Source organism: Apus apus, chromosome 4, assembly GCF_020740795.1.
Source record: "Apus apus isolate bApuApu2 chromosome 4, bApuApu2.pri.cur, whole genome shotgun sequence".
Taxonomy (NCBI): domain Eukaryota; kingdom Metazoa; phylum Chordata; class Aves; order Apodiformes; family Apodidae; genus Apus; species Apus apus.
In genome coordinates, this window is record NC_067285.1 from 33,797,386 (window position 1) to 33,821,312 (window position 23,927).

Here is a 23,927-nt window from a genome sequence, read left to right on the forward strand (position 1 = left end):
TCTCACCTTAAAAAGAAAAAAAAGCAAAAACCAAGAAATAAAAGCAGCAGCATCTGTAATCTAAAGTCTCACACTTAGCACACAACTAACCAGCCCTTCTGGCTGAAGTCTAGTGCTGTATGTGACATAATTAAAGCTGCTGTGGAGATGTTGACACAAAACTGCATCATGTTCTGTTGAGTTCCAGGATTGCCATGACCTGCTCAAGGTTCTAGGCAGGCTTTGCCCTGGCAGTGCTGCCAGCCATTCTTTCTACAGAGCAGATTCCACATCTGAGAGAGGCAGCTGCTTTTTAGGAAGGCAACAGTAGAGAAAGCCAAGGAAAAAAAAAACCAACAACAAACCACCCTAACAAAACAAACACCAGGTAACAAGCCAACCACAGACATTTGGAAAACCGCAGTGTTTATTGTTACAAATCAAGGTAAACCAGGTTTCTTGCTCAGAGCTATCTCTCAACAAGGAAGGAGAAGAAACATTCCTTCCCTGGTTTTCATCATGAGAACTGGGCACTTCATTTGGGAAGTGCCTCCCTCCCCTTTGCAGGCAGGCAGGGCACCCCCTTAACGCAGCATGCTGGACAGGTGGCTTTCGGAGGCATGGCAGGAGTCACTGCTTGGACAGAATGACACTACAAGTGCACCCTCACCCTCTGCCAGTTGCTAGACTCCTTGCTGGTTTCTTACTGGTCCCCTCTTAAGAGGGCATTGTCTGTCCCATTGTCTTCCAGCTCTTGGAGACAAACAGGTCCCGGCTCTTGGCAATGGTCAGCAAGAGGCGTCCCACGTAGTAACCCTTCACCTGGCCTACACCATCATTCCTGCCCATTGACAGCAGGAATGTCAGCGACCCTGGAAAGAAGACCTAGAGGTTTAAGTCAAGCAGTTTCAAAGCTGAGTATCCAACCCTACTACATGTATGTGTTGCACTTCCTCCAAACCCCTCCCTTCCACCCATCTCCTCATACCCACATGTCCCGCTAGGCACAGGACCTGTGTGCTGCATGGCAAGGGGAGAGGCAGGCCCAAGGAAGACTACCCACTACCATCTGCACTGCCTCTCAGTAATGGGAAGGATTGGGCTGGCTGCATGGTGTAGGATGATTCTCTCCTCCCCAGAGGGGAGTCCAAGAGGTAGGCAATGAAATTTAAGTAGAAAGAGATGTAAATAGACAGGGCAGCCTTTAAAAACCAAACTGCTGTCCATTCATCCTCCATCCATGTGGAACAGCTTTCAACAGAGTTACAGTAAGTATTTACAGCACTTGCTTGTTAGTGAGTCCCATCAGCTAGTGAGATTTTTTTGAGACTAAATTGTCAAGTTTTTGCTTATTGTATAGTTTGAAGGGGAGAAAGGAGGAGGAAGTCAAGTCATCTCCTTGTTCCTAGGATTCAGTTGGACAGTAAGCAATGTAAAGAAAAGGAAACAAGTCTGATGCATAGCAAACACCCACCAGTAGATTCATCAAGGAGACATTAGTGAAGAAAGGGCACATTGCAGCCATTGACTGACATAGATAATTAATGTCTACTGTGACTTTGGCAAGAACTAAGATGAACCCTGAGCTAGAAGCTCACATGGTCAACCCCAGCTGCGAGTTCCTTCCCCTCTCCTCAGTGCCCCACGCCAGGTCTGGTGTGTGTGTGTTAAACAGCTGTTCCCTGCAGAAAAGCAGCCTGACAGCTAGGAGATGACCTCACCTGGTTCATAGGTTGTAAGAGGCTTATGTGCCAGGCTGTTGTAGATGTTGGTCACGGCGACGTTGGCGTGGAGCCCAGCATGGTAGGCCATCTTGGGTTCTTTCAGGTCTGCACAGTCCCCGATGGCATAGATGTTCTCATAGCCTTCCAGCTGCAGGTGCTTGTTAACTTTCAGGGCACCGTTGCTTGCCATGATGTCCCCTGTTTTGCAAAGCAGGGACTTGTCAGAAGGAGCTTTGTGTTGCTTGTCATGGCCCAGAACCCTGAGGTCCTGATGGTGTGACCAGTCGTGTCACTGACACGAAGTCAGGAGCTGGGTTTTCACCCTCTTTTCTGTGTGTCAGGGAAGAGGGGCTTTCTGCCTTGCTGTGGTTAATCATTGCAATCTCATGCATCATCCTTTGGTATTTCAGTAGAAACATGGAGAGCTAATGTACACAGCCTGAGGAAGGGACCATGTAATGGTTGTACTGCTCCACAGCTGTCGTGCCATGCCTGAAACTGGACTCGGACTGAAGATGTGTCATGGAATGACTAATCCTCTGAAAGCCATGGGACATGGATAGATAGTTCAGCAAGAACACTGAATGTGCTGAGCCTAGTTTTGCTCAGGACTCAGCAGATTTGTATCTAGGATGAAATCCTGGCCTTGCCTGCAGGAGTTACCATCAACTCCTAGGTGTCATCTGCCTCATGCTGAACTAGGATACTAAGGTTCCTTGGAGGTATTAGCAGAAGGAGCTGCAAAAGACTTGGCCACTTGATCTGTGGTCTGTAAGTTTCCCAAGGTCACGTTTCACAGTTAAGTATTTCATGTGATGTTCTAGCATTTGCTTTCTCATGGACTGATCACAGCAGGTTGTACAAGGTAGATTCCTAACCTCACATTACTCACGTACAAGACTTTGAAGAACCATGTTGCTTCTCCCCACCCACTTTTTCTTTGGTTTTGTTCCACTTACCAAAGGCAGCGGCATATGCTGCAGAGTTAATCTTTATCCCTGTGCACAGGACCACCATGTCAGCAACCACCTCAGTCCCCTTTTCTGTCCACACCACCATGTCCTTCTGGAACCGGTTTGGCGTGAGGCTTTCCAGGTTGCTGACCTTCTCATCTGTGGTGACAGAGAGCCCCGGGTCACAGACCTTTACCAGGCTGCCACGTACAGCCAGCCCAGATGCGGGCTGGAGAAACAGGAATCGGAGGCAGCCAGGCTTACTCAAAAAAACAGGCAGGAGGAGATGCTTTGGTTAAAGGAAGAGCAGCTTATAGAGCTTCAGAGTCTAGATCTTCAGAGGCAATTGTCAAGTACGTACTTAATAGGAGGTGCACTCCTTTTCTGAGGAGAATCTCCTTCACCTGCTGACGGACGCTCTCCAGCAGCTCCACATCAGCTAGGGCAGGTTTTGAGTGAATGAGGGTGACCTGTTGGGGACAAAACAGCAAAGGGGGACACGGGAATGGGACAGGAGTTGCCACGTGCTGGGTGGGAGCAGCTCTAGCTAGCTTCCTTCCACCCTGCTTAGGCAGTGAAAGGCAATTAGTGCCGGTAACTGCTGGTGACAGACTCTAGGGTCCTCTCTTGGAAGAGGAGGCAGAAGGGGCCAGGGAAACTCCTGATTTGCAATGATTCCCTCCAGCAGGAGCATCACAGATCAGTCTCAGAAACTAAGGATCAACTTAATTGTAATTAACAGGCTCGTACCTCCTTGACTGGGTACTCAGTTTTGATCTCTGCAGCCATCTCAACTCCAGCAGAACCACCTCCCACTACCACGATGCGCTCAGATTGCTCAATCTTGAAGTGAAGAGGAAACTCATGTTACAAGAGAACTGCTAGGTGCAGGAAGTCAGATACCTTCAGCCGCTCTGACCTTTCTGAGACATAGCAATAAACCACCTAGTTTGTTAAGGGGAAGCAGAAAATGACAGCCCTCTTCCTGCATACACCCTAACACTGCTGAGCATTTCAGGTTTCCCCTTGTGTGGGCAGGCTGTTCTTCCCCTGGGGCACACAGATGGGTGCTCCTCGTCCTGGCCTGTCCCTGCAGCCATTGTGGTCTCTTGTTCTTAGACACTGATGGCTCCAGATACCTGTAGTGGTGCCTGGGATAGGGAAGCTGAACAAAGGCAGGCAACTGCTTCCTAGGAAAGAAGTTGATTCCTTACCTCCTTAACCATGTCTTCATAGGTCTGGATGGCACCCTCCCTGTCAGTGACTTTGTTGAACTTCCCAGGGAATGGCCCATCACTGCCTGTGGCGAGGATGAGATGGGAGTAGTGAAGTTCCTAGGAGGGCAGAAGGTGGAACAGGACGTTAGATCTCTTCAAAACAGAACCTTGAAAACAGTTGTTGTCTCCTAGGTACTATTCACTCGTTTGCCCTCCTCCAGCTCCTGCTGGTAACTAGGAAAGTACTTGCCACTGTTGGAAAGTGACTTTAGGAAGAAACCTGGTCCAAGTAACTGCCTTCTCAGGGTCTGAGAGAAGCACCATTCTTCAGGTGAGCTGAATGCTTTGAAGAAGATACCATAAGGTCACAGGAACTAACCTGGTATTGATGCCAGACACTGAAGCTACCATCACAGCTGGCTTCAGAGACTAACCTCTCCTTCTTCACGCTCCTCTGAACAGAGATGAGATGCTCTGGCTGAAAGAAGTTATCAGAGCTGCTGCCCTTGTTTCTTCCTGCAGTTAGATAAGGATCTGAGCTCCAGGGTTAATTGTTGAGCTCTAAATCTAGCTCTAAGAATAAAAGCTCATCTGAGCACTGGATGGGATGCAGTATTTAGTGCACACCCACATCCCAACACAGCTCTAGGCCACTTAGTTTGGCTAGAAGGGATCATGCTACTCAGTGCCTGTATGGGAAGAAAGCCTCTATTAACAAGCTCTTCAGGGTGATGAAATGCTACACATTGCCTCTTGGTTTTAGAGGAGGTGGCTAGGGGCCTGCTTCTCTCTGGGGCAGCCCTCCAAAGTTGTAGGTTATTGATTTCATTCCTCTCTCCCTCCTAGAGTTACAGGGCTAGTATTAAGCATGAGCATTTGTCTGTCTGCTCAGAGGTGGCAGAAGCTGTGGGGAAAGCACTGGGTGCCTCCCCAGAGGGCCAGGGTTCTGGCAGGTGTTGCAGCCAAGCTGGGGGTTACACCAGGACAGAAGCCCTGTTGTGCATGTGGACTCTGAACCCGGGGGTATCGGATCGATCGGGGCTCACCAGCTGAGCTGCCCTGCTCTGCAGGAGATGCAGGGGTGTTTCTAACAGCATTCCCAGTTCTCAGCCAGCTCAAGGAGGTCCAGCTTGCTTTTCCCAGAGAACAATTCTATCCTCCACACCCACTCTCCTCTGGTGGGTGAGAGCTACACTCCCGTCTCAGAGGCACATTTTCTGTGTCAAAGTGCCTTGTGGCCCTGCTCACCTCATTCTTTCCCCCTGGAGGGCTCCAAGCACAGACAGCAGTGTGAAACCTAAACTCCGAGTCACTTTTCCAACCAGTCCTCACGAGTCAAAGCCAACATAGCCTTAGATTAGGAGCACTGCATTCTCGCAGCCCCCTCGTAGCTGAAGAAAAGCCCTGAGAAGGAGGGACTCTGCCTCAGCAGGTGCTCCTGTGAGGCAGCCAAGGTCCTCCCTGCAAGTTCTTCCATCACCCACCTCACCATCGCTGAGCAAGACTTGTTGCCTCCCAGGGTCTATGCCAACCACCTTGCCTTGTCGGAAGCTGTCCCCAAAGGTGACAGAGTAGGAGATGAAAGTCTTCTTGGCAAATCCTGTGGTCAGAGGAGACAGCAGGGAAGAAAGAGCTCTGGCTGTTAGCTCTGTGGAAGCTAGCAAACCCCTCCTCCCTTCTCTCGTGCCATCCTTGCTCAAACACCATAGGCTGGGCCTCTGCTCTGTGATATCTCTGCCCAGCCATGAGCCTGGGGACCTTTGCCTCAGATTTGATGACAAGATCAGCTCCTGGCAGGCCAGGTGACACTCTCAGCTGGATTGCTTTGTCTCTGCTCCCCACATGGAACCTCCTGTACCAGTTTGCCAGTAAGTGCTCCACTGTAGTCCAGGGCATTTCAGGCAGGATGTCAGAGGCTTTTTGTCATGTCACCTGCCTCTCAGACCAAGCCTTTGACATCCTTTTGATGCATGTTCCCAGCCTTGAAAGTGAGATTTTCCTCCTGAATCCCTAGAGACTGGGATAATGGGGTTAACCCAGTCTCCCGAGCAAGATCCTAGGCAAACCTGAGCAGCTTTCCCAATACAATTTTACCATCCAGGCTCTCCCTGCTAAGCTGCTTGACATTTCAAGTGCCAGACCCGGAAAGCCATTCACTCACCCCTCCCAGCTGCAGCTGCTTTTAGCTTAGTCATCTTCTAAACTCTTTAAATAAAATTAAAATACAACCCCAAAGGAACCACCTGAGCAGTTTTCACTCCCTTCTCCCAGCAAGACACGCAATTAGCTTAACCCAGACGGCCTGGTGGGTCCTCCCCAGAGCCAAGTCTTGTTTTCGGGACGGAAAACCCTCAGCTCTCTCACCACCGCGGGGACAGAGGAGGCACTTCCAAGCACCCCTTTCCCCCTCGCAGTCCCCGAGTACATCTCCAGGCGGGACAAAGAGCCCTGAGCCCGGCGGGGGTCGGAAACGCGCCGGGGGACCAGCCGGGTGAGTTCTTACCTCTCTCCACGGCGGCGCGGAGGCCGGCGACGTTGTGATGGAAGGAGTCCCTGCCGTCCAGCAGCACGAAGGGGATGGCCCAGGACTTGAGGAGGCTGGCGGCTGCCGTGCCCCCGAAGCCGCCCCCCACCACCACCACCCGCACCGAGCCGTCCAGCGACAGCCGCGACCCCATCCTCGGCGGGGCGGGCTGGGCTGAGCTGAGCTCCGCTCCTCCTTCCCCTTCCCCACCGCTTTGCTCCCCGCCTCCCTCCCCGCCTCTCCCCCTCGGGGAGATCTCGCAGCCGTCCAGCCGGGTTGGTCGAAGTCTGAGCCGGCTCTTCCCGAGGGAAGGGCGATGCTTCCTGCCAGGATCTGCGCAGCTGAGCACCAGAGTCCCGGGTGTCCCTTCCCACTTTTCCCCTTCCTTACGTCTCCCCGACCTACATCCTCCACCTGAGAAAGGCAACGTGAGGATCTCAGGAAGGAAGGGCTGTGTTGTAAGGGTGGTGGGCAAACACCCCGAGACCAGGGGAGCTGCCCGGGCTGAGCTGGGAACAGAGCCCTGGGACAGGCTGCCCAGAGAGGCTGTGGAGTCTCCTTCTCTGGAGACATTCAAACCCCCCTGGACACGTTCCTGTGTGATGTGCTCTGGGTGCCCCTGCTCTGGCAGGGGGGTTGGAGCTGGGTGGTCTTTCCAGGTCCCTTCCAACCCCTGAGATTCTGTGATTCTGTGTGATTCTGTGAGCCTGGCAGCTTGGGAACAGTCGCTGCAGCTTGGCAGCAGGTAAGGACGCTGTGTGAGACAGGAAGCTCTGCTCCTGCTAAACCCCAGCATTAAAAATCATGAGCTCATCTTTTTTTTTTTTCTGTTTTCTTTTTTTTTTTTTAAAAAAAAAAAAAAAAAAAAAAGGCAAGCAAAAAAAAATAAGGAAGTGGCTTGGGGCTGTTTTGGAAAGTTCGGGAAGACCTTGGCTTGTCCTTTGTCAGCTGTGAAGGTTGGCTAAATGCAAGTTGGTTTGCTGTTCCCCCCCTTTTTGGGGCACAGCTGGCAGCAGAGGTCCCCCCTTTGCTGGGGGACCCCATGTTTTGCAGCCCTTGGTGAACCCCCCCCTTGGAAGGGCTCATTGGGAAACCCAGGAACTGGCTGAGAAAGGGGGAATAACACAGACAAGAGGATGGGCTACTGCCTTCACCAAGAGGAACAGGTCCCTTGGAGACAGAGAGAGAGAAGAAGGTGTATTTGCTTGAAGCAGCAGCAGGGAAAGGAGGCCAGAGAGGGACAGAGGGAAATGAGCCCAGCATCACCATAAGGAGGAGCAGGGAAGGGAGAAGGTCGTGAGAGTCCCAGGAGAAAGGGAGGAGGGGAGCTGAGAAGGAGGTTTCCAGTAAAAGGGACATCCAGACTGTGTTCTTCTGCAGCAGGGAAATGGCCCCGGCTCCTGTGGCATTCCAGATAAATATAGCTGCTGGCCGTGTGGGTAAATATAGCTGCTGTGCACACTCTGGTGCTGTGAGCAGGCAGAGCTGCCCCTGCTCACCCCTTCCCCCCGTGGTCTGAAGGCTCCTTCTGCACTTCATTCCTCCTGCAGCCAACAGCGGCTGGTGCCAAGGCCCCTTCCCAGCAGGGTTCCTCAGCCTCATGGATGGGGTGGGGGACAGAGGAGGAATTCCCCTGTTTTTGTTTTTGTTTTCCCAGGAAAAGGAGGGTCTGGACTCGTGGTTGCCACCAGAGGGTGCAGCTGGCTCGGCCATGGACACGGTGTCCAAGTCCAACGTGAGGTTCCAGACCCCTTCCCTCGAGGAGAGGGGAAGAAGGGTGGCAAAGGGGTTGAAAGCGGCGGGGGGTGTTCCTGCACCGCACGCTCTTCAGCCTGGAAGAGAGCTGAGAGAGGAGGGACAGCACAGCTGATAGTGAAGCCAGGAGAGAAGGAAGGTCCCCGGTAGGAAGCCCATGGGCTCAGCTGAAATGAGCCAGGAGCAGGTTTCTGCTGTTTGTTACACAGGACTCCAAAGGAGGATGCTAAAACCTTAAACAGGGGGAAAATAAATAAGATAAATCCTCTTGAACTGCTGAACATAGAGGCACCCAATCTGGCCTGGAAGTCTGGGAGCTATGCATGTCCAGAGGCTGGGAAGTATCCCCAGGGCAGCAAGAATCCAGGTCTGCTCCCTGTCCCCTCTCCTGGTACCTGCATGGGCAGGCAGGGATTGTGAGGAGGCTGCTGGAATAGCCTGGCTATGGCTGGTTTTGGGAAAGGATCATTCAAACAAAAAAATTGGAAAAAAACCCCAACAACCCCACCCATTTTTAAAGGGATGAACTCAGCAACCAAAACCTGATTCAAGCTCTTCCCTCAAATTCCATGGACAGGTGTGCTTCACACCCAGTATGTGAGTCTATCCCCTTACCTGCATAACTCCTCTGGCATTTCATCCTGCTGGAGCAAAGCTGGATCAAAGGCCCAGTCCTAGAAGATGAGGAGGCTGAGGACAAGCCACCACTTCCCACATGCTACTTACTGCCCTCTCCCCTTGGCCCTGCACCCTTGTGCCCAGCTCTGGCTTTTACAGGGGCAGTTTGCAGCTTTTCATGCCACATATTTCCACATCTTTTCTAGCACATACTTGCTGCTGGGAGAAATTGATGTCTCCAGGACCACTCCCTGCTTTCCCCCTTCAGGTATATTTGTACCAGACCTGCCACAAAGAAAAATATCCTGCCCTAACTCTGCTGCTCACAAGGCAAGTGTCTTCACCCTGCCTCCAAGACAAAGGCAAAGCATTCCCAGGGATTGCCAGTGATGGGTTTCATTGTCTTCTGTTTGCCTTCAAACTGAGCCAGAGTTCCTGGAGAGGTGCCCTCCATGGCATTGCCCCCAGGATATCATGAGGTGAATCTGGTTGTACATCAGAAGATCAGGGCCACCTTCCAAAAAAAAGGTAAAATACATCTGGGCTGGCAGGCTGGAGATGCACCATCCAACAAGACAAGGTCAGTGGTAGAAAGAGTGGCCCAAAGGCAACAGGGAGAATAAAAGGAGCCTTTGTGAAAACCCCACGTCCAACTCCAGGTAAACAGGAAGAAATTTCTAAATGCTCAAAACTGTGGTTGGAGGGAGCTCCCTGTGTGCAGGTGTGTGCTCAGTGTTGGCAAAGACTTTGTTTTGATGATCTGTCTTCTGCCAGCTGCAAACTGCTGCAGCAAGAGCTGGCCAGCCTCAGAGGGGCTTTTGTCTCCTGCTGGTCATCTGTATGGCTGAGGGCAGCCACCAGCCTGCCCTGGCTCCCTCCAGGCTCCCTGGCCTTTTTTTTTTTTTTAATCATGTGGACCCCATGCTCCCTGTAGGATGGCAGGGCTCCAGTGGGAAGGAAGAGGTGCAGGGAAGGGGCTCTGTGGGATGCTCCTGCCCCTGCAGCTCTGAGATGCCTGCTTGTCTCTGCATCCTCCTCTCACTGAATTTCATCTGAAATCAGCCAGAAGTAGTAGACATCCCTCTGGGTCTGACAAATCAAAAAAGCTGCCTGAAGGCCCCATCCCTCCTGACCAAGCCTGAGCTGCTGGAGAGGTCCTGTTTGTCCCCCTCTCTGACAGTGTCTCTGCCCTAAAACTGAAGGAGACTTGTCCCAGCCGCAGCTCTTCCCGGCCTCAGTGTGGGAGGGAAAATCATCCCTTGGAACCACAGAAAATAAACAGATAATTCAGCACTTAACCAGAAATGCAGAGCAATCACCCCCAAGGAGGCTGTGACTGTGGTTCTGGCCAGCAGCTAACTCTGCAGAGCCCAAGGTCGAGCACACTCGTCTTCTGTCTCAGCAGCTTCAGGCACCACGTCCCCTCTGATGGTGTCTGTACATTGTCCTGCAACAGCCCCCGTGGTGGCAGCATCACCGTGGCTTGACCCTGCTCTTCAGGGAAAGGCTATTTTTGTGTCTTCTGGGGGTGAGGGGTTGCTCTCTGCTAGACGAACTGTCTCACCCACCCTCAGCACCTGCCCCGGGCTCCCGGCTTGTCCCAGGAGATGTGATCACCCCCACACACACACCTTGGGGATCTCTGCCTCAGCTGCAGCAGAATGGGGTCAGCCCAGGGCAAAGTATTGCCTGGAAAAACCAATCCTGGCTGCTTTTAAACACCAACACTGGCTATTTTATACCTTATAACTAGAATCTACTTTTAGCTAAAAATAAATAAATAAAAATCAACAAGGTCCTGTTTTATTTACTCTCTCCTGAGCAAACTTAATTTTTAATTTCAGTGACATCAGCTGGAGAAAGCAAGCTCCTGGTTGCATCCCATAAACCACAGCACCAAAATGTCCTTATTTTGGTCAGGCTGGACCAGTCACATGTGTCTCTAGGCAGCCCCTCTGCACCTGCCAGCTGATAAACTGGTGGGAGGTCCCAGCCAGAAAAGGAATTGTGGCTACTTGTCCCCTGTTGTGCTGTGATCCAGGCAGGTGCAAAGAGTTTAATCAGCTTTATCCAGCTCAGCTGGCTGGCTGGAAGGATCACAAAGACCCCTCTGGCAAGGCTCTGCTCCTGTGGCTCAGCAGTGAGATGGCACCTTTCTCTCAGGGGACAGCACAGAGAGGGGTTTTGTGGCCTTAATTCCAGTGGGGTGGCTGAGGAGCAGAAATGATAGCAGAGAAGGTGCAGGAGGCAGAATGATGGTTAAGAGGAGGGAGGCTAGGGCTGCAGCTCCAGCTGTGGGATCTGCACTTTCCACTTTGGAAGTGGGCAGTGTGTCCACCCAAAGGGAGCTCCTGAGGTGTGATGCCAGACCCCGGGGCTGTGGGAGCTGCCTGGACCATTCTCTTGTGCCTGAGGTGAGGGGTTAGCCTGCCTGCAAAAGCTGTGAGCAGGTGAAGGAGCTCCTGCAGCAGATAGCTGAGCTGCAGGACACAGTGGGGAGGCTGCAGAGTGTCAGGGAGGCTGAGAAGGAGCTGGTTGATGGTGCAATCCCTGTGCTCGCTGCCCAGCTGGCCAAATCCTCCCCCGCAGCACACGTGGAAAGGAGGGGAGCCACTGAAACAGGGGAGTGGAAGGTGGTAAGGAGAAGAACTGAAGGAACAAGCAAGAGGAAGGGGCCTCCCTCAAAGCCTGAGGTGCCCTTGAAGAACCAGTTCACTCCTCAGCAAACAACAGAAGAGGAAAATAACCAACCTACGTCAGTGCTGGAGCAGAGTAAGGCAGCTCGATCTGTTCCAAGTGTAACAACCAGTGTGTCCAAGAAAAAGCAATGGGTGAGAGGGGTAGGTGATTCTCTTCTCAGAGGCACCCATTTGCAGAGCAGACCAGCTTTCTAGAGAGGTGTGCTGTCTACCAGGTATCAGGGATGTCACTGAGAGGCTTCCTGGCCTTGTACACCCAACTGAACATGACCTGCTCTTGGTGTTTCCTGTGGGTACCACTGATGCAGTCACCAGCAGTGTTAAGAGTAGTCAAAAGAGGATTTCAGGGCCCTGGAAGCAGCAGTTCAGGGCTCTGGAGCACAGGCAGTACTTTAATCAGTCCTACCAGTCAAAGGGAAGGGGATAGACAGGGCCAATGGGATCCAGCAAATCAACAGCTGGCTACAGTGAGTGGTGCTACAGGCAGGGCTTTGGCTGTCTGGATCATGGGACCAGCTTTGACAGACCTGGTCTGCTGGGGGCTGATGGGATCCACCTGTCAGAAAAGGGGGTGAGAATCCTTGGCTGTTGGCTAGCCAAGCTGGTGAAGAGGGCTTTAAACTGATGTGGCTGGGGGAGAGGGTGGAAACCTCCATTCATCCCACGCTGATCAATCCCAGCACGATGTTGGCATCAGTAATAGATGCCCAGAGCCTATAGAAGGGGTGCAGGTCAGCAGGGGAGCACCTGGAGGGCAGCATCATGAAATCCCAGCCCTTCCAGATGGTCAGTTAGCTGGAGGGCCAGCTGAAATGCCTCAGTGTAAGTGCGGGCAGCATGGGGAACAAACAGGAGGAGCTGGAGATGTGTGTGTGCTTGCAGGACTATGACCTTATTGGCACCTCTGCTACAAAGGCAGGCTGAGAGAGTTGGGGTGTTCAGCCTGGAGAAGAGAAAGCTCCAGGGAGACCTTAGAGCACCTTCCAGTGCCTGAAGGGGCTCCAGGAAAGCTGGGGAGGGGCTTGGGACAAGGGCAGGGAGGGAGAGGACAAGGAATGGTGGATCAAAACTGGAAGAGGGGAGATTTAGGTGAGACATCAGGAAGAATTTCTTCATCATGAGAGCAGTAAGGTGCTGGAATAGGTTGCCCAGGGAGGTTGTTGATGCTGATCCTTGGAGGTGTTCAAGGCCAGGTTGGATGGGGCTTGTGCAGCCTAGTCTGGTGGGAGGTGTCCCTGCTCATAGCAGAACTTGATGATCTTTAGGGTCCTTTCCAACCTTCACCATTCTATGATTCCATGTCAGTGGTTGGGTTTTCCTCAAGAAAATGAAGGGAAGGGGCTTGTTGGGCAGGTTTCAAGAAAGAACAGTTTTCACCCTCAAATTGTGGGGGAGTTTTCTTTCACACACCCCCCCCCCCCCCCCCCGCCCGATTTCATTACAGTGAAAGCACAGCATATAATAAAACGGTGTCCTTAAAAAAAAATTCAGTCTCACAGACAGGCAGCCTTTGTCCAAAGGTGTAATTACAGGATAAATATGGGATGCAGACCAAGAAGTGTGGTCTGGTCAGGCATGCAGTCTCTTAAAAAAACACAACAGAAAACAAGGCTGTCATTTAATGCTGAAATGTCCACGTGTGCTGCAGCTCCTGGTCCCCTCATGAAGCTGCAGCAAAGCACCAGCTCCCTGTGGGAACCACACTGAGCCCTGCCATGGACAGAAGGGTGAAGGTGGATCCGGCCTCTGGGGCTGGGTGAGGGCACCCATTGCTTGGGTGATGGGTTTCCCTCCAGGCCCAATGCAGAAATGCCATCTGATAGTGCTGAGAGGGGACAGGAGGGGATTAGCTTCTCTGATCTCATTAAATGGAGCTGGAGCAAACCAGGAGAAGGGGTATGTGTGTGGGAAGCTCAGGACAGCTGGGGGAGCAGCCACAACTGATGACTTTTGGGACAAACCTTGTGCCAACCCAGAAAAAGGCCTTTTTATGCATTTCTGTGGCTTCATGGCCAGGCAGACATTCACCGTGCCAGCCACAGGTAGGAGCTTGCCAGCTTAGACAGGCATTAAAATGCATGGCATCTAAGGTGGCATTTCAGAGACTGGCCTGCCTTGACTGCTCTGTTACTTGGTGGGCACCATCTTCTTCTGACTCAAGCAAGAACTGTCTCTCCGTGGTGTGCTCAGCCACGCCAGCCCTGTCTCCAAGAGGGAGGCAGGGAAAGAGCCAGGTGTACCTGCTGTCCAAAGTCAAGTCTGGCTTAGCCTGGTGGAGGGAAGCATTAACCAGAAAGATCCCGTTTGGAGGGGAGTGGTGCATACATAATTCATTCAAGCTCTCCCTGCTGCTCCATCATCTCCTGTCACCTGCAGTAACCCCGAGGAGGAGCAGGCTTTGGGCTGGCAGGCCTGTCCCACGGGACACATGTCCCCTCACTGCTGTGGGCTGCCTGCAGAAAGTGTCTCTCTGGAGACAACAAGCATCACCTCAACGAGTCCTGATTATTTCCCCCAGCTGCAGGCACTGACCACCTGGGGTGGGTCCCGGGAGGGGTGGGAGCAGCCCTGGGCAGGGGAAGCAGAGGGTGGGTGTGGGAAGGGGCTTGTCTTTCATTTGTTGGCTCGTTTTAAGGCAAGCCTGAGGGGCTTGGGGACTGTTTTGTTTCTGGAAACTTTGAGAGCCTTGAGAAGAGGGTGGGCCTTTTGGCATTGGTGGATGAAAGAGTGAGGATGCACTTCTCCTGGTCCCTGCTGTGGGCTCTTCCACGTGCTCCGTTGGAACACAGGTATGTCCTGACTCTGCTGTGGCTTTCCCAAGGTCTGGTATTTTTTTTTCTCCCATTAGGGAAGGACCAGGGCAAGGCCTGGCAGTGGCTGGGGCAGGATGAGCAGGAGGTGCCCCTCCTTGGTGGGGGACACACACAAACAACCCCCCAGCTGGTTGCAGGGTGGGGTTGGCTGCTTTGGTCTTGTAAGGTGCTGTGTGTCCCTCGTGGCTTCCCGAGGTGTCTGGCAAGGAGTGACAGGCTGTGTGTGGGTTTAGTGGGAGCAATTAGCCCCTGTGGAAATCTGCATGGGCTGGGGGAGAGTTCTGTTTCTGTCCTGAGGTGGGTTTGAAGGGAAGCTGGAAGGGCTGCAGGAAGAAATGCTGGTGATGAGCTAGACAGGACAGGCTGGAGCCAACCAGGGAGCGCAGGTGAGAATGGGTGGTTGTTGCTGTTCCCTCTGGCCTCAGACCAGCCCCGTTCCCCCTCCCCTTGCTGCTTGCTTTGTTCTTCCTTCTCTATCTGTCCTGGCCCTCGAACTCTTGATTTCCCAAGCCCTGAGGCTCCTCCATGCCTGGTGGGTTGGGAGAGGGACGCTGGGCACCTCTGTGATGGCCCCTTGCCGGCTCTGAGCAGCTGCTTACCCCTCGTGCTGCTTTTTGCAAAGCAACAATGAATTGGTTTTAACTTTATTTGGGCTGGCAAAAGCCCAGCCAGCGGGTCCTTCTGCAGCAGCACCAGGGAGAGGCGTGTGCCTGCAACCATCGCCCTGGGTCCGGCCACCATTCCCCCTGCTGCTGGCTGGAGCTCCACGGGTTTTTCCCAGCTCGTAGCTGCGGGGTATCCGGCTGCCCTCGCTGACCCCGCCGCTTTCCCAGCGGGAAACCTCCCAACAAAACCCCGATCCGCTCAGCAAACCCAGGGCAGCTGGTGATGCCGAGAGTTGCGTGCAGGGATGGGGGGGGCCCTGACAGTTCTGCATCCCTGCCAGCCATGGGGGGCATCCCCCACCCTGCCCAGGGCCGAGAAAATCCCCCTTCTCCTCCCTCTCCCCTGGGTTCACACCTCGGGGCCAGATCCTGCCCGGCCGGCAGGGTGGGCACGCTCAGCAAAAAACCCTCCCCACCCCCCCCCCCAGGGCTCCGGAGAGGCTGCTCCCCCACCTGCCGGCCCCTGCTCCTCAATGCTGCCTCTGTTCTCCCTCTTGGGTCAAAAAACGTGGCTTTTGTCAGCTCCCTCACGGCAGCCCCGGCAGAAACGCAGCCCAGCTGTGGCCAGCTGTTGCCTTTTACTTATGGATTTTATTTTGGCTTGGAGAGAGGGGGTGCGGGGCTGCTAGCTGTGCTCGGGGGGGGGAGGGGGGGGGGTGGACAGGGCAACAGGGGACCCCTCGGGGCTCCCCAGTGAGTCTGAGGTGGAGACAGGGCTCCACCGAAATGCCTGGGATGCGGGGAGTGAAAGGATGTGCTGCAAAGCGGGCGAAAAAGAGGCGTTTTAGTTAGTGAAGCGTGAATTGGAGGGGGGCAGCTGAGTGCCAGGCTGAAGGTCTGCACGTGGCAAACACCCTGGGACTCCCTGCTCCTGTGCCAGGTATCTGGCACCCACCCGTGCTGCTGGCAAGAGTTTTGGGGGGGTCCCACTCCAGGGTAGAGGGGCGGGGGGGCAGAGACGAACACCAAGGAGACAGGAGTTGCTTTGGACTCGGTGCTGTTGTATTTTTGTTTTTAATTTAAGAAGTCTGATTGCCTTCCAGCAGGCACCCAGGCTTGCAGGGGGTGGGGGCAGCCCTGGCACTGGCCGGGGGCTGCTGGGGCTCTTGGGGGGGGAGTGAGGGGAGGGAGTTTAGCCCGAGGGTCCCTGGGAGCTCTCCCAGAATCCTGTAGCAGGGCTCGTGGTGGTCTCCAGCCACAATCTGACCTCTGCCACCTCAGCTTTGTGTGTTTCTTTGTGGTTTGTTGTGCTGCTCGGATTTTTAGGCTTCACTCCTTGATCCTGCATCCCCTTCTTTTTCATGTAATAAATAAATAAATTTGCCTGGCAACCCTGGTATGAATTTACACAGGAAAAAAAGGAAAAAAAACCCAACCCAACAAACCCCAACCCCAAACAAATCCCCAAACCCAACTTTGAAGAGCACCAAACCACAAAGTCACCTCGTTTCATGGCAAGCCCAAGCGCTGCCTGGGACTCTTGTGGGCGTTTCCTGCCCCCCGGCGTTGCCTCTGGGGCAGTTCCCAGTCTGTGCTGGTGTATGAAGGCACTAAACCAGTAAGGCTTCTGGGGTCTGGGTCCTTGCAGGCACCATGGGGGTCTCGTCCTTGCCTCATCCTAGCTGGGGCGGAGCGGCAATGCGGAGGTGCTCGGTCCTGTTGCCCTCCGCTTGCCCTCACCCTCCTCTTCCTCGCTGTGGCACCCGAGCTGGGGAAGGTGGCCCTGCTGCCGAGCCCACCTCCCCTCACCCTTACAATTCCCCCATTCCTGGAGAAATCGTGTCATTCCATCTCTGCGAGACCTGAGGGGGAGCTCTGCCAGGATACTCTGGCTCCCAGTGCTGTTGATTTCCACCCGGCAGCGGCGAGGAGCACATCCAGGAGCAGGAACCCCCCCACCCCCCGGGCTCGGATCTGCTCCGGGGCCAGCCAGAAGCACAACCACAGCCCCTCGTTGCCCCCCTCCCCGCTTTTACGTGACCCAGGAGGGCTGTGCCTCCTCCAGCAGGCTGAAGGAGCGGTTGGCCAAGGTGGCGGGGCTCTTGGCCAGCTTGTAGCCGAAGAGACGCATGGCGGGGGCGCAGGCGTCCTGCACCACCTGCGCCAGCTTGAAGGGGATGCTGAACCTCCACTTCTCGAACTGCTCCGAGGAGTTCTTACGGGTGGAGTAGACCCCGCTGCCGTCGCGGGGGGCCTGGGTGTTTTTGCTGATCCATTCCTCCACCTGAGGGGTGAGGGGCAGCCCGGCGAAGCGGTACATCTCCTCCGCCTTCCGCAAGGGCGCCCGCGCCACGTCCTCGTAGCGCACCAGCATGTAGCGGCCCCGCAGCCAGCCCGGCCGCCGCAGCCCCAGCTCGGCCGACTGACGGATGCTCTCGCAGTTCCCCCGCAGCCTCTGCACCTCCTCCTCGCCCAAGGGGGTTTCCCCTTCGGAAGCCCACTTCTTCCAGGTCTCGTACTTGCCGGAGAAAGCCACCATCCGGGAAGCCAGGACGGCCCGGGGATCCCGCACCAGCTGGATGATGCGGACGTCCAGCCGCGGGTCCTCTACCAGGGGTTGCAGGAATTCCAGCTGCCGGATCCGCACCGTCTTCAGGGCCACGTGCGGCTTGCGCCGGCAGGCCTCGGCGGCCAGGGTGATGTTGAGGGGCCCGCAGCGGCGGTTCTTGCAGTGGTACTTCTCAAAGACCTTCTTGGCGCCGGGCGTGCAGACGGGCTCCTCGCAGAGCGAGCGGCTGGAGCCTCGCCGGAACATGAAGGGCGTCAGGTGGCCCTCGGGCGCCGGGGAGATGAAGCTCTCCAAGATGTAGAGGTCGCAGAGGAGGAGCTGCTTGAGGACATCCCGGTAGACCAGGGCCGAGCCCACCGCGTTGGCTCCCCCCGGCTCGAAGGTCACCGTCCTCTCGATGTGCCAGAGAGGCTCGAAGAGGTAGAAGATGCTGCCTTGCTGGTTGAAGAACTCGCCCACGAAGGAGGAGCCGGTGCGGGTGGTGGCCATCAGAAGGACGTGCCGCCGAGGCCCGGGGTCCCCCTCTCCTGCCAGCTGCAGGGTGACGTTGTGCAGGTGGGACTTCAGCTGGGAGAAGGCAGCGTCCAGCTCCCGCAGCGAGGCCAGCGAGCCATTCTCAGCCGGTGCCAGGCTGGTCTCGGTGCCGTTGTCCTCTGCCAGCGCCTGTGGGGACTGCTTCAGCTTGTCCGACACCCTGCAGGGAGACCCAGCCCAGCCTAGAGGGGAGCAGGACCAGCCCCGTGTCCCAGCAGGGGATTCTGCGGGGTGGGAATCCCGCTGCATGGGAGTTCAGGATGTCAGGGAGAGATGGGGTGGAAAGCGTGGGCTTTTAGGTACCCGCTCCCTACCTGGAGATGAAGTTGTTCTCTTTCTCAATGATGACGAGGCCGACGATGAAGACCAGCAGGATGGCGTACTTGCTCCTCATCTTCAGGCAGTGCAGCAGCTCCCAGAAATCCTGAGGCAAAGAGCATCGGGTCTCCATGGGGAGAGGGAGACCGGTGTCCCTCCCGCCCACTGGGGAGGTGTCCTGGGCTAGCTGCCCGGCATCTTCTGCCCCACTGGCCCTGCCTGTGGGGAGAAGGAGGGTCAGTGCTGTGGTGGGTCTCCAGGATGGGGGGGCAAGGGTCAAGGCTGACCCTTCCCACAAGGGGACCAGCGAGGTCTTGACAAGAGAGGTCAAAAGGAGGGAGTTCCTCCCTACTGCTCCCATCCTGCCCTCAAGGAGCAGCGAGCAGCTGCCCCGAGGCCCCCATCACTCCCCCTTCCCGTAATACATCTGCTTGACGGGACCCCTTCCCACCCCAGCCAGCCCTGAAACCCAATCCCCACCTCCCCGACAGCTGTTGGCCAAAAAAACCTGCTGCTGGCAGCAAGGGCCTCCTCATCCTGATCCACGGGGCATCCTGGCTCCCGGCCTCTGGAAAGAGGAGGGCTGCAGGCTCTGCGTGGCTCCCGCCTTCCCGTGGCACGGCAGCGGTCGCTGCTCAGCCACGAAAATGAAACCCAGAGGCCTTCCAGGAATGATGGCGGGCCGGAAAAAGCTGCTGCTGCAGCTGCAGGTCCTGCTTGGGGTGTAAAAATGCTCCTAGGGGCTTTCTCCAAAAAGCAACCCAAAAATGATGGTGCAGCTGCTCAGAGCAGGATGGCAAAACCCGCTGGGCGACTGAGCATCCCTCCCCTGCAGCCCTCCTCTTCCTCTTCCTCCTCCCCCCCCCTCCCCCCCCAGCGCTGACGAAATCAGGGTGATGGTGGCACCCGCTCTGAGCTGCACCAGATTTTTTTGGGGGGTGATTTTTGGGTGCCACAGCCACAACCAGGGACCCCAGGGCCACGTCCCCAGCATGTGTCCGAGGTGTGCAAATTTCCACGCCTGGAACTTGCCAGCTCCCCGGTTCACACAGCCGGTGGCGTAGGCGATGCTGTTTGCTCATCCCACTTTCTTGGCCAGACTTTTGGTGACTCAGGGAAAGTCTATTTAGCTTCGGTTTGGCTCTCACCAGGGTGACCCACCCCATCCCTGTTTTCAGGGGTGCTGGAGGCGGAAAAGCCTGGTTCTTTTGGGGGCCCCTCGGGGTTTGCTGGTGGGGAGGTGCTTGTCTGGGCAGCCCCGGGCAGGGTGTGGAGAAGGGAAGCCCTGCCAGGCATTGCGTCACACCCAAACTTCCTCCACGTGTTCTGGGGCCAAAACGTGCATTTTTTTGGTGTTGCTCACAGTATGCCCCTCCCGCTGGGAAAGAGGGACAGCCTTGGAAGTGCAGGCAGGGAAGTGGGATGCATCCCCTTGGCAGATCCCAACTGGAGCAAACTACTTTGCTCCCAGGGCTCAGCTCTCAGCCTCCTCCTTTCCAGCAAAAGCTGCTACCACGAGACACCAACCCCCACACACCCAGGAAACTGGGGCTTCAGTGGGACACACCTGGAGAGCCCTGGTGGCTCCTGAGCCCCCCTCCTTGGCCACCCCCTTTTCCCCTGCAGAGGGTAGCACCAACATCCCCCAGCACATGGACGTCTTGTGTGTGTAACAACCCTGCGAGTTCAGTTTGTCAGCACGCTGCTCCTTGGGGACAGGCGTCCCTGTGATGACAGGACTTGTCAGAGAATTTGAGCAGCTGAGAGAGGAAACAAAATATACAAAGCCCTCAGCGAGTGGCCAGGTCTCCCAGCAGAGCTGTCGTCTGGTTAGTGGCCATAAGCTGTGACAGCTGCAAAGGACTTTTGGGTTTGTGGCATCGCAAGGAGCGGCGGTGGCACGTGGTCTGCATCCCTGCATCCCTCTCCTCCCTGGTGCAGGGCACTGTCCCCTCGCTGCCTGGAGCACCCACACAAGAGGGATGACATGCAACTGCTTGATTGGACAAAACCCCAGCAAAGCTAGCCTGGGATTTTCCCAGCTCTGATGTCCCCAGACCACAAATGATGTGCAGACTAGGAGTTAGTCACAGGGATGGCACAGAGAGCCCTTTCCAGCAATGCTGGTAAAAAACCCCTGATTCTCAGGCCCGGGGCAGAAAGAACTTGTTAAATTAACAGCCAGCTGCAAATGTCTCGCCTGGAGCCCAGGGGGTGGTGGCAGCAGGAGCAGGGCCCCTTGCAGGGCTGAGCTGTGGGGCTGGGGGACACGTGGGGTGACCTGGTGAGGGTGGCTGAGTCTGCTCAGCATCCTGAAGCTCTTCCTTGCTGGGGCCCGTGCAGCACAGCCCGGCCAGGGCAGGCAGCAAGCCACAAGTGTGCCTTTGTGAGCGGGAACAGAGGGGCTCTGTGTGCCCTGGGGGCTCCCTGCTGCGCCGGGAGGTGCCAGAGGGCACGGGGATGGCTCCCTGCTCCTGCCAGGAGAGCCTGTGGGTTGCTGCTGCCACCAGTGCCCGCTCCCAGGGGATGAGCACCTGGAAATGGAAATGAAAACCATCCCCAGCGGTGGCTGGCCAAGGCTCTCCCCTTCATCTGCACGTCTCAAAGCTGGGAGGAGTGATTTCCACCAGCACTAAACTTGAGATGCCCTGGAAGGCGGCAGACATGGCTTGGGGGAACTCCCCTGGAGCTGCTCCCTGGTTTTCCCCATCCCTCAGGAAATGCTTTTCGTATCAACAGGAACTGCGACAATTCCCACTGTTGAGATGATAAAAGGCATTGTGGATTTCCCAGCTTAATCAAGGCAAGAAAAGGGGCTTTTTCTTTAGAGTGGGGGTGGGGGTTTTGTTCCCCTGCAAAGCTGCTCCTGTGGATATCCCCCCAGGACCAGCAAGCTAACTTAATCCCACCACAGCAAGAAGGAAGGATGGAGGGAAGGACTCGGAGATGCCAAATGAGGAGAGAAGGGATGCCCTCCCCACTCTTCTGCAGAGTGTTTCAACTGCCCCAAGAGGGAGGAGCAGAGGTTTTCAGCCTCTCCCTGCACAGAGCCGGAAAAGGAGGGTCTCTCACAAAGCTTTGGGGCTCTCATCCCCCTGCTCTGGCTGCCCCAAACACCTGTGGGGTGGGATCCAGGAAAGGAAAGAAGCCTGCGGGCTGGCAGGGGAAGCCAGTTGGAGGTGTGACTGGATGAAGTCACATTTTCCTCTGGTGATTCAACAGGCAACAACCGAGCTCCTGGATGAGGGACAGCAGCCCAGTACCTACTTGCAAGCTCCTTCCCTGAGACCTCTCTGTCCATCCAGCCCCCCCGTCTGCATCCATCCATCCCTGCCCTTGGGGACCTTGTTACCCCTGGAGTAATTCCCTCCACTATTCTTGGCTTCATCAGATTAACAGCAGCAGCGTGAACCAGCAAAACACAGAGGCACAACAACAAAGAGACGAGGCGCAGGGATTTATCTGCTCTCCCCACTGCTCTTTGTCTGCAACCTGGAAGGAAAAAAAAAGCAACAAATCCCCAACAAACCCACCCTGAGCTCCCTCTCTATTTACTCTACCAAACTATTTCCGCTCCCGTCTTCCTCTCAAGGCTGGCCTCGGGAAACGTGCCACGGACACTTCCCTCTTTCCTTTCATCTCCCAGCAATTTTCATCCTGCCCCTGGCTCTTCTCCAAGGCATGGCTCAAGTGAGGCAATGCTCTGGTTTGCCCCCAGGCACAGCTAAGGAGGCTGCCCAGGCAGGTATTTTATTTCTTTTTTATTTTTTTTTTTTTTTGCTTAAAAACGTGTGTATTTGAGCTAAAAAAATTGGAAGGAAAGAAAAACAAAAATCACCTCCTACAACGTTTGTGAAGTTGCCTAGAATAGCCCCAAGTCTCATCAAACTGGAGCCCGGAAACTGCCCGTTGGAGGAGAAAGTCGGGAATGCAAAGCCCTGTTCAATTGCTCGAGTTAAGGAGAGAGCCAAGTTTGTTTCTCCTCCTCTCATTTCCTTCCTGGCTCTGTGCCTTGGTCCTTCAAGCTGCCTTGGCTTGGTCCTCTGCTCCCCTCTTAACTGGGCACCCTGGAAAGCTGAAGCCTGCAGGTGAGGGCAGAGATGGGAGGTTCTGCTCAGGAGCAGCTTAAATGACTGCATGTGCTCTCAGACTCCAGGTGTACCAGGTTATCATCTGTCCAACTCTTTATTGACCCCTCCAGGCAGTACATGGAGCCCTGTGATGACCCAGATGAGCTGCCCTTGCTCCTCCTGTCCAACAAAGCACTGGCCAGAAGGGATTTACAGGCTGCTGTCGGGTACAGTAGCACAGGTGACAGGACCAGCCCAGGTTTTGTAGGCAGGACACTGATCTTTGCTCTCTCTCTCTTTCTCCCTTGGGTGATGTCCTAAGAGAGGTGTTTTCTCCTGAGCCAGGAGAGAGGAGAGCTGCTGCCATGGCCTGAGCCCCTGCTGAATGTCAGAGACACCAGTGCTGGGCACAGGGGACAAATCCTGCATCTGGGATGCGTGCTGGGCTGCCTTGCCCTGCTTTGATCCCCATGCCAGCAGGGACCAGCCAAGCTGGAGAACAAGCCTGTAACCTTGAGAACAACTTGGTGGGAACCATGGATGCTGGAGAGGGGGGCCTTGCAGCACTGCCTGCAGCAAAAGGTGGGTGATCAAACCTGCTGGGCAGGGCAGGGGTCTGGAGAGCAGACCACCAAGATGGGTGAGAGGACTGCCTGGCTCCCTTTGCTCGGTGGCAGGGGCACAATGCTGGCTGCTGTGCATGCCACCACCCCCCAGGAACCACAAATGACCCGTCCCTGCTTCAATGAGCCCTTTCTCTGGGGCGCCGAGCCCCTGATCCCTCCCACTGCCCCGAGCTCCTTCTCCATGCTAGCCTGGAAGCTCCTCTGCCAAAGGCACGGCAAAAAAACCAGGGATACCGCTTATCCTGGGCCCTGCTCCACTTCCCTTTCACGCCAAGACAGCCACCTGAGGCCCTCCAGGGACTTCCAGGTGGTGATGAGATGTTCACCAGGGGAATGGTGAATCCCTGCTGCCCTGGGGAAGATGCAGACCGTGCCCGGTTCCTGGCAGCACAGGGAAACCAGGGGTGTGGAATCGAGTCTTACACTGCAGCAGCAACTTGGTGGATGCGGGAAAATTGCGATGTTCAATCCCTGTCCTTTCCCCCCAGGATAACCCCATGCCAGCCAGCCAGGTCCTGTCTGGGCACCTGGAGCCGTTATAAGGTGCTGGTGTTCCAGCTCCAGCAGGAAAGCTGCCGACTCCTGGGGGATGGAAGCCGAGGGCCTGGGCACCCCAGCAGCCGCCCTGGGGCAGGAGGGGAAAGGGTGAGGACAAACTTTCCACCGCTCCCTGCTAGGGGCTGGCAAGCCGGATGATGCAACTCCGGGATGGCTGGGAGAAAGTCTCCTTTGCTCCAACCCAGACGTGCTTCACTCCGGCTGGAAGCTCAGCATTGCAAGCTGGAGATCTCGTCCCTTTTTTCTTTTTTTCCCTTTTTTTTTTTTCATGTTTTCGTTTTCTTTTTCTTTTTTTTTTTTTTTTTTTGTTCCCGGGGGCCCTGCACGGAGACAAAGGAGCAGACGAGGCCGGAGGGAAGCACAAA

General features: G+C 55.3%; 2 protein-coding genes across 5 annotated transcripts in view; both read right to left on the minus strand.

Moving 5' to 3' along the window:
- Positions 1 to 23,927, minus strand: part of CHST3 (carbohydrate sulfotransferase 3) — a 354,774-nt gene that overhangs the window by 330,447 nt on the left and 400 nt on the right. The window contains exons 1-3 of one of the 3 annotated variants that reach the window (XM_051617154.1): positions 18,789 to 18,834; positions 18,305 to 18,527; positions 15,924 to 18,150 (exon numbers count right to left, since the gene is read on the minus strand). In XM_051617154.1, the coding sequence (XP_051473114.1) occupies positions 16,920 to 18,150; positions 18,305 to 18,441 (1,368 nt within the window). In that variant the 5' untranslated portion in view covers positions 18,442 to 18,527; positions 18,789 to 18,834 and the 3' untranslated portion in view covers positions 15,924 to 16,919. Of the gene's footprint in view, positions 1 to 15,923; positions 18,151 to 18,304; positions 18,528 to 18,788; positions 18,835 to 23,927 lie in introns of those variants that run through there. The other 2 variants (XR_007889286.1, XM_051617153.1) reach the window with 2 other exon arrangements.
- Positions 389 to 6,586, minus strand: AIFM2 (apoptosis inducing factor mitochondria associated 2). 2 transcript variants are annotated; one of them, XM_051617156.1, is made up of 8 exons: positions 6,377 to 6,586; positions 5,358 to 5,473; positions 3,871 to 3,990; positions 3,407 to 3,499; positions 3,018 to 3,126; positions 2,663 to 2,815; positions 1,701 to 1,901; positions 389 to 864 (listed from the first exon to the last, which is right to left on the minus strand). In XM_051617156.1, exons 1-8 carry the CDS (start codon positions 6,549 to 6,551, stop codon positions 815 to 817), a joined length of 1,017 nt encoding a protein of 338 aa, XP_051473116.1. In that variant the 5' UTR covers positions 6,552 to 6,586; the 3' UTR covers positions 389 to 814. The 2 variants fall into 2 exon arrangements, with proteins under 2 accessions (XP_051473116.1, XP_051473115.1); XM_051617155.1 differs by having other exon boundaries at positions 389 to 851; positions 6,377 to 6,584.

Excerpts from the sequence above, each read along its gene's own strand:
- AIFM2 (XM_051617155.1), bottom strand. The coding sequence starts at position 6,551 with ATGGGGTCGCGGCTGTCGCTGGACGGCTCGGTGCGGGTGGTGGTGGTG. Across the intron at positions 3,991-5,357 it reads TCTTGCTCAGCGATGGTGAG|GAACTTCACTACTCCCATCT; the intron begins GTGGGTGATGGA and ends CTGCCCTCCTAG. Across the intron at positions 2,816-3,017 it reads AGGAGTGCACCTCCTATTAA|ATGAGAAGGTCAGCAACCTG; the intron begins GTACGTACTTGA and ends CTGTCACCACAG.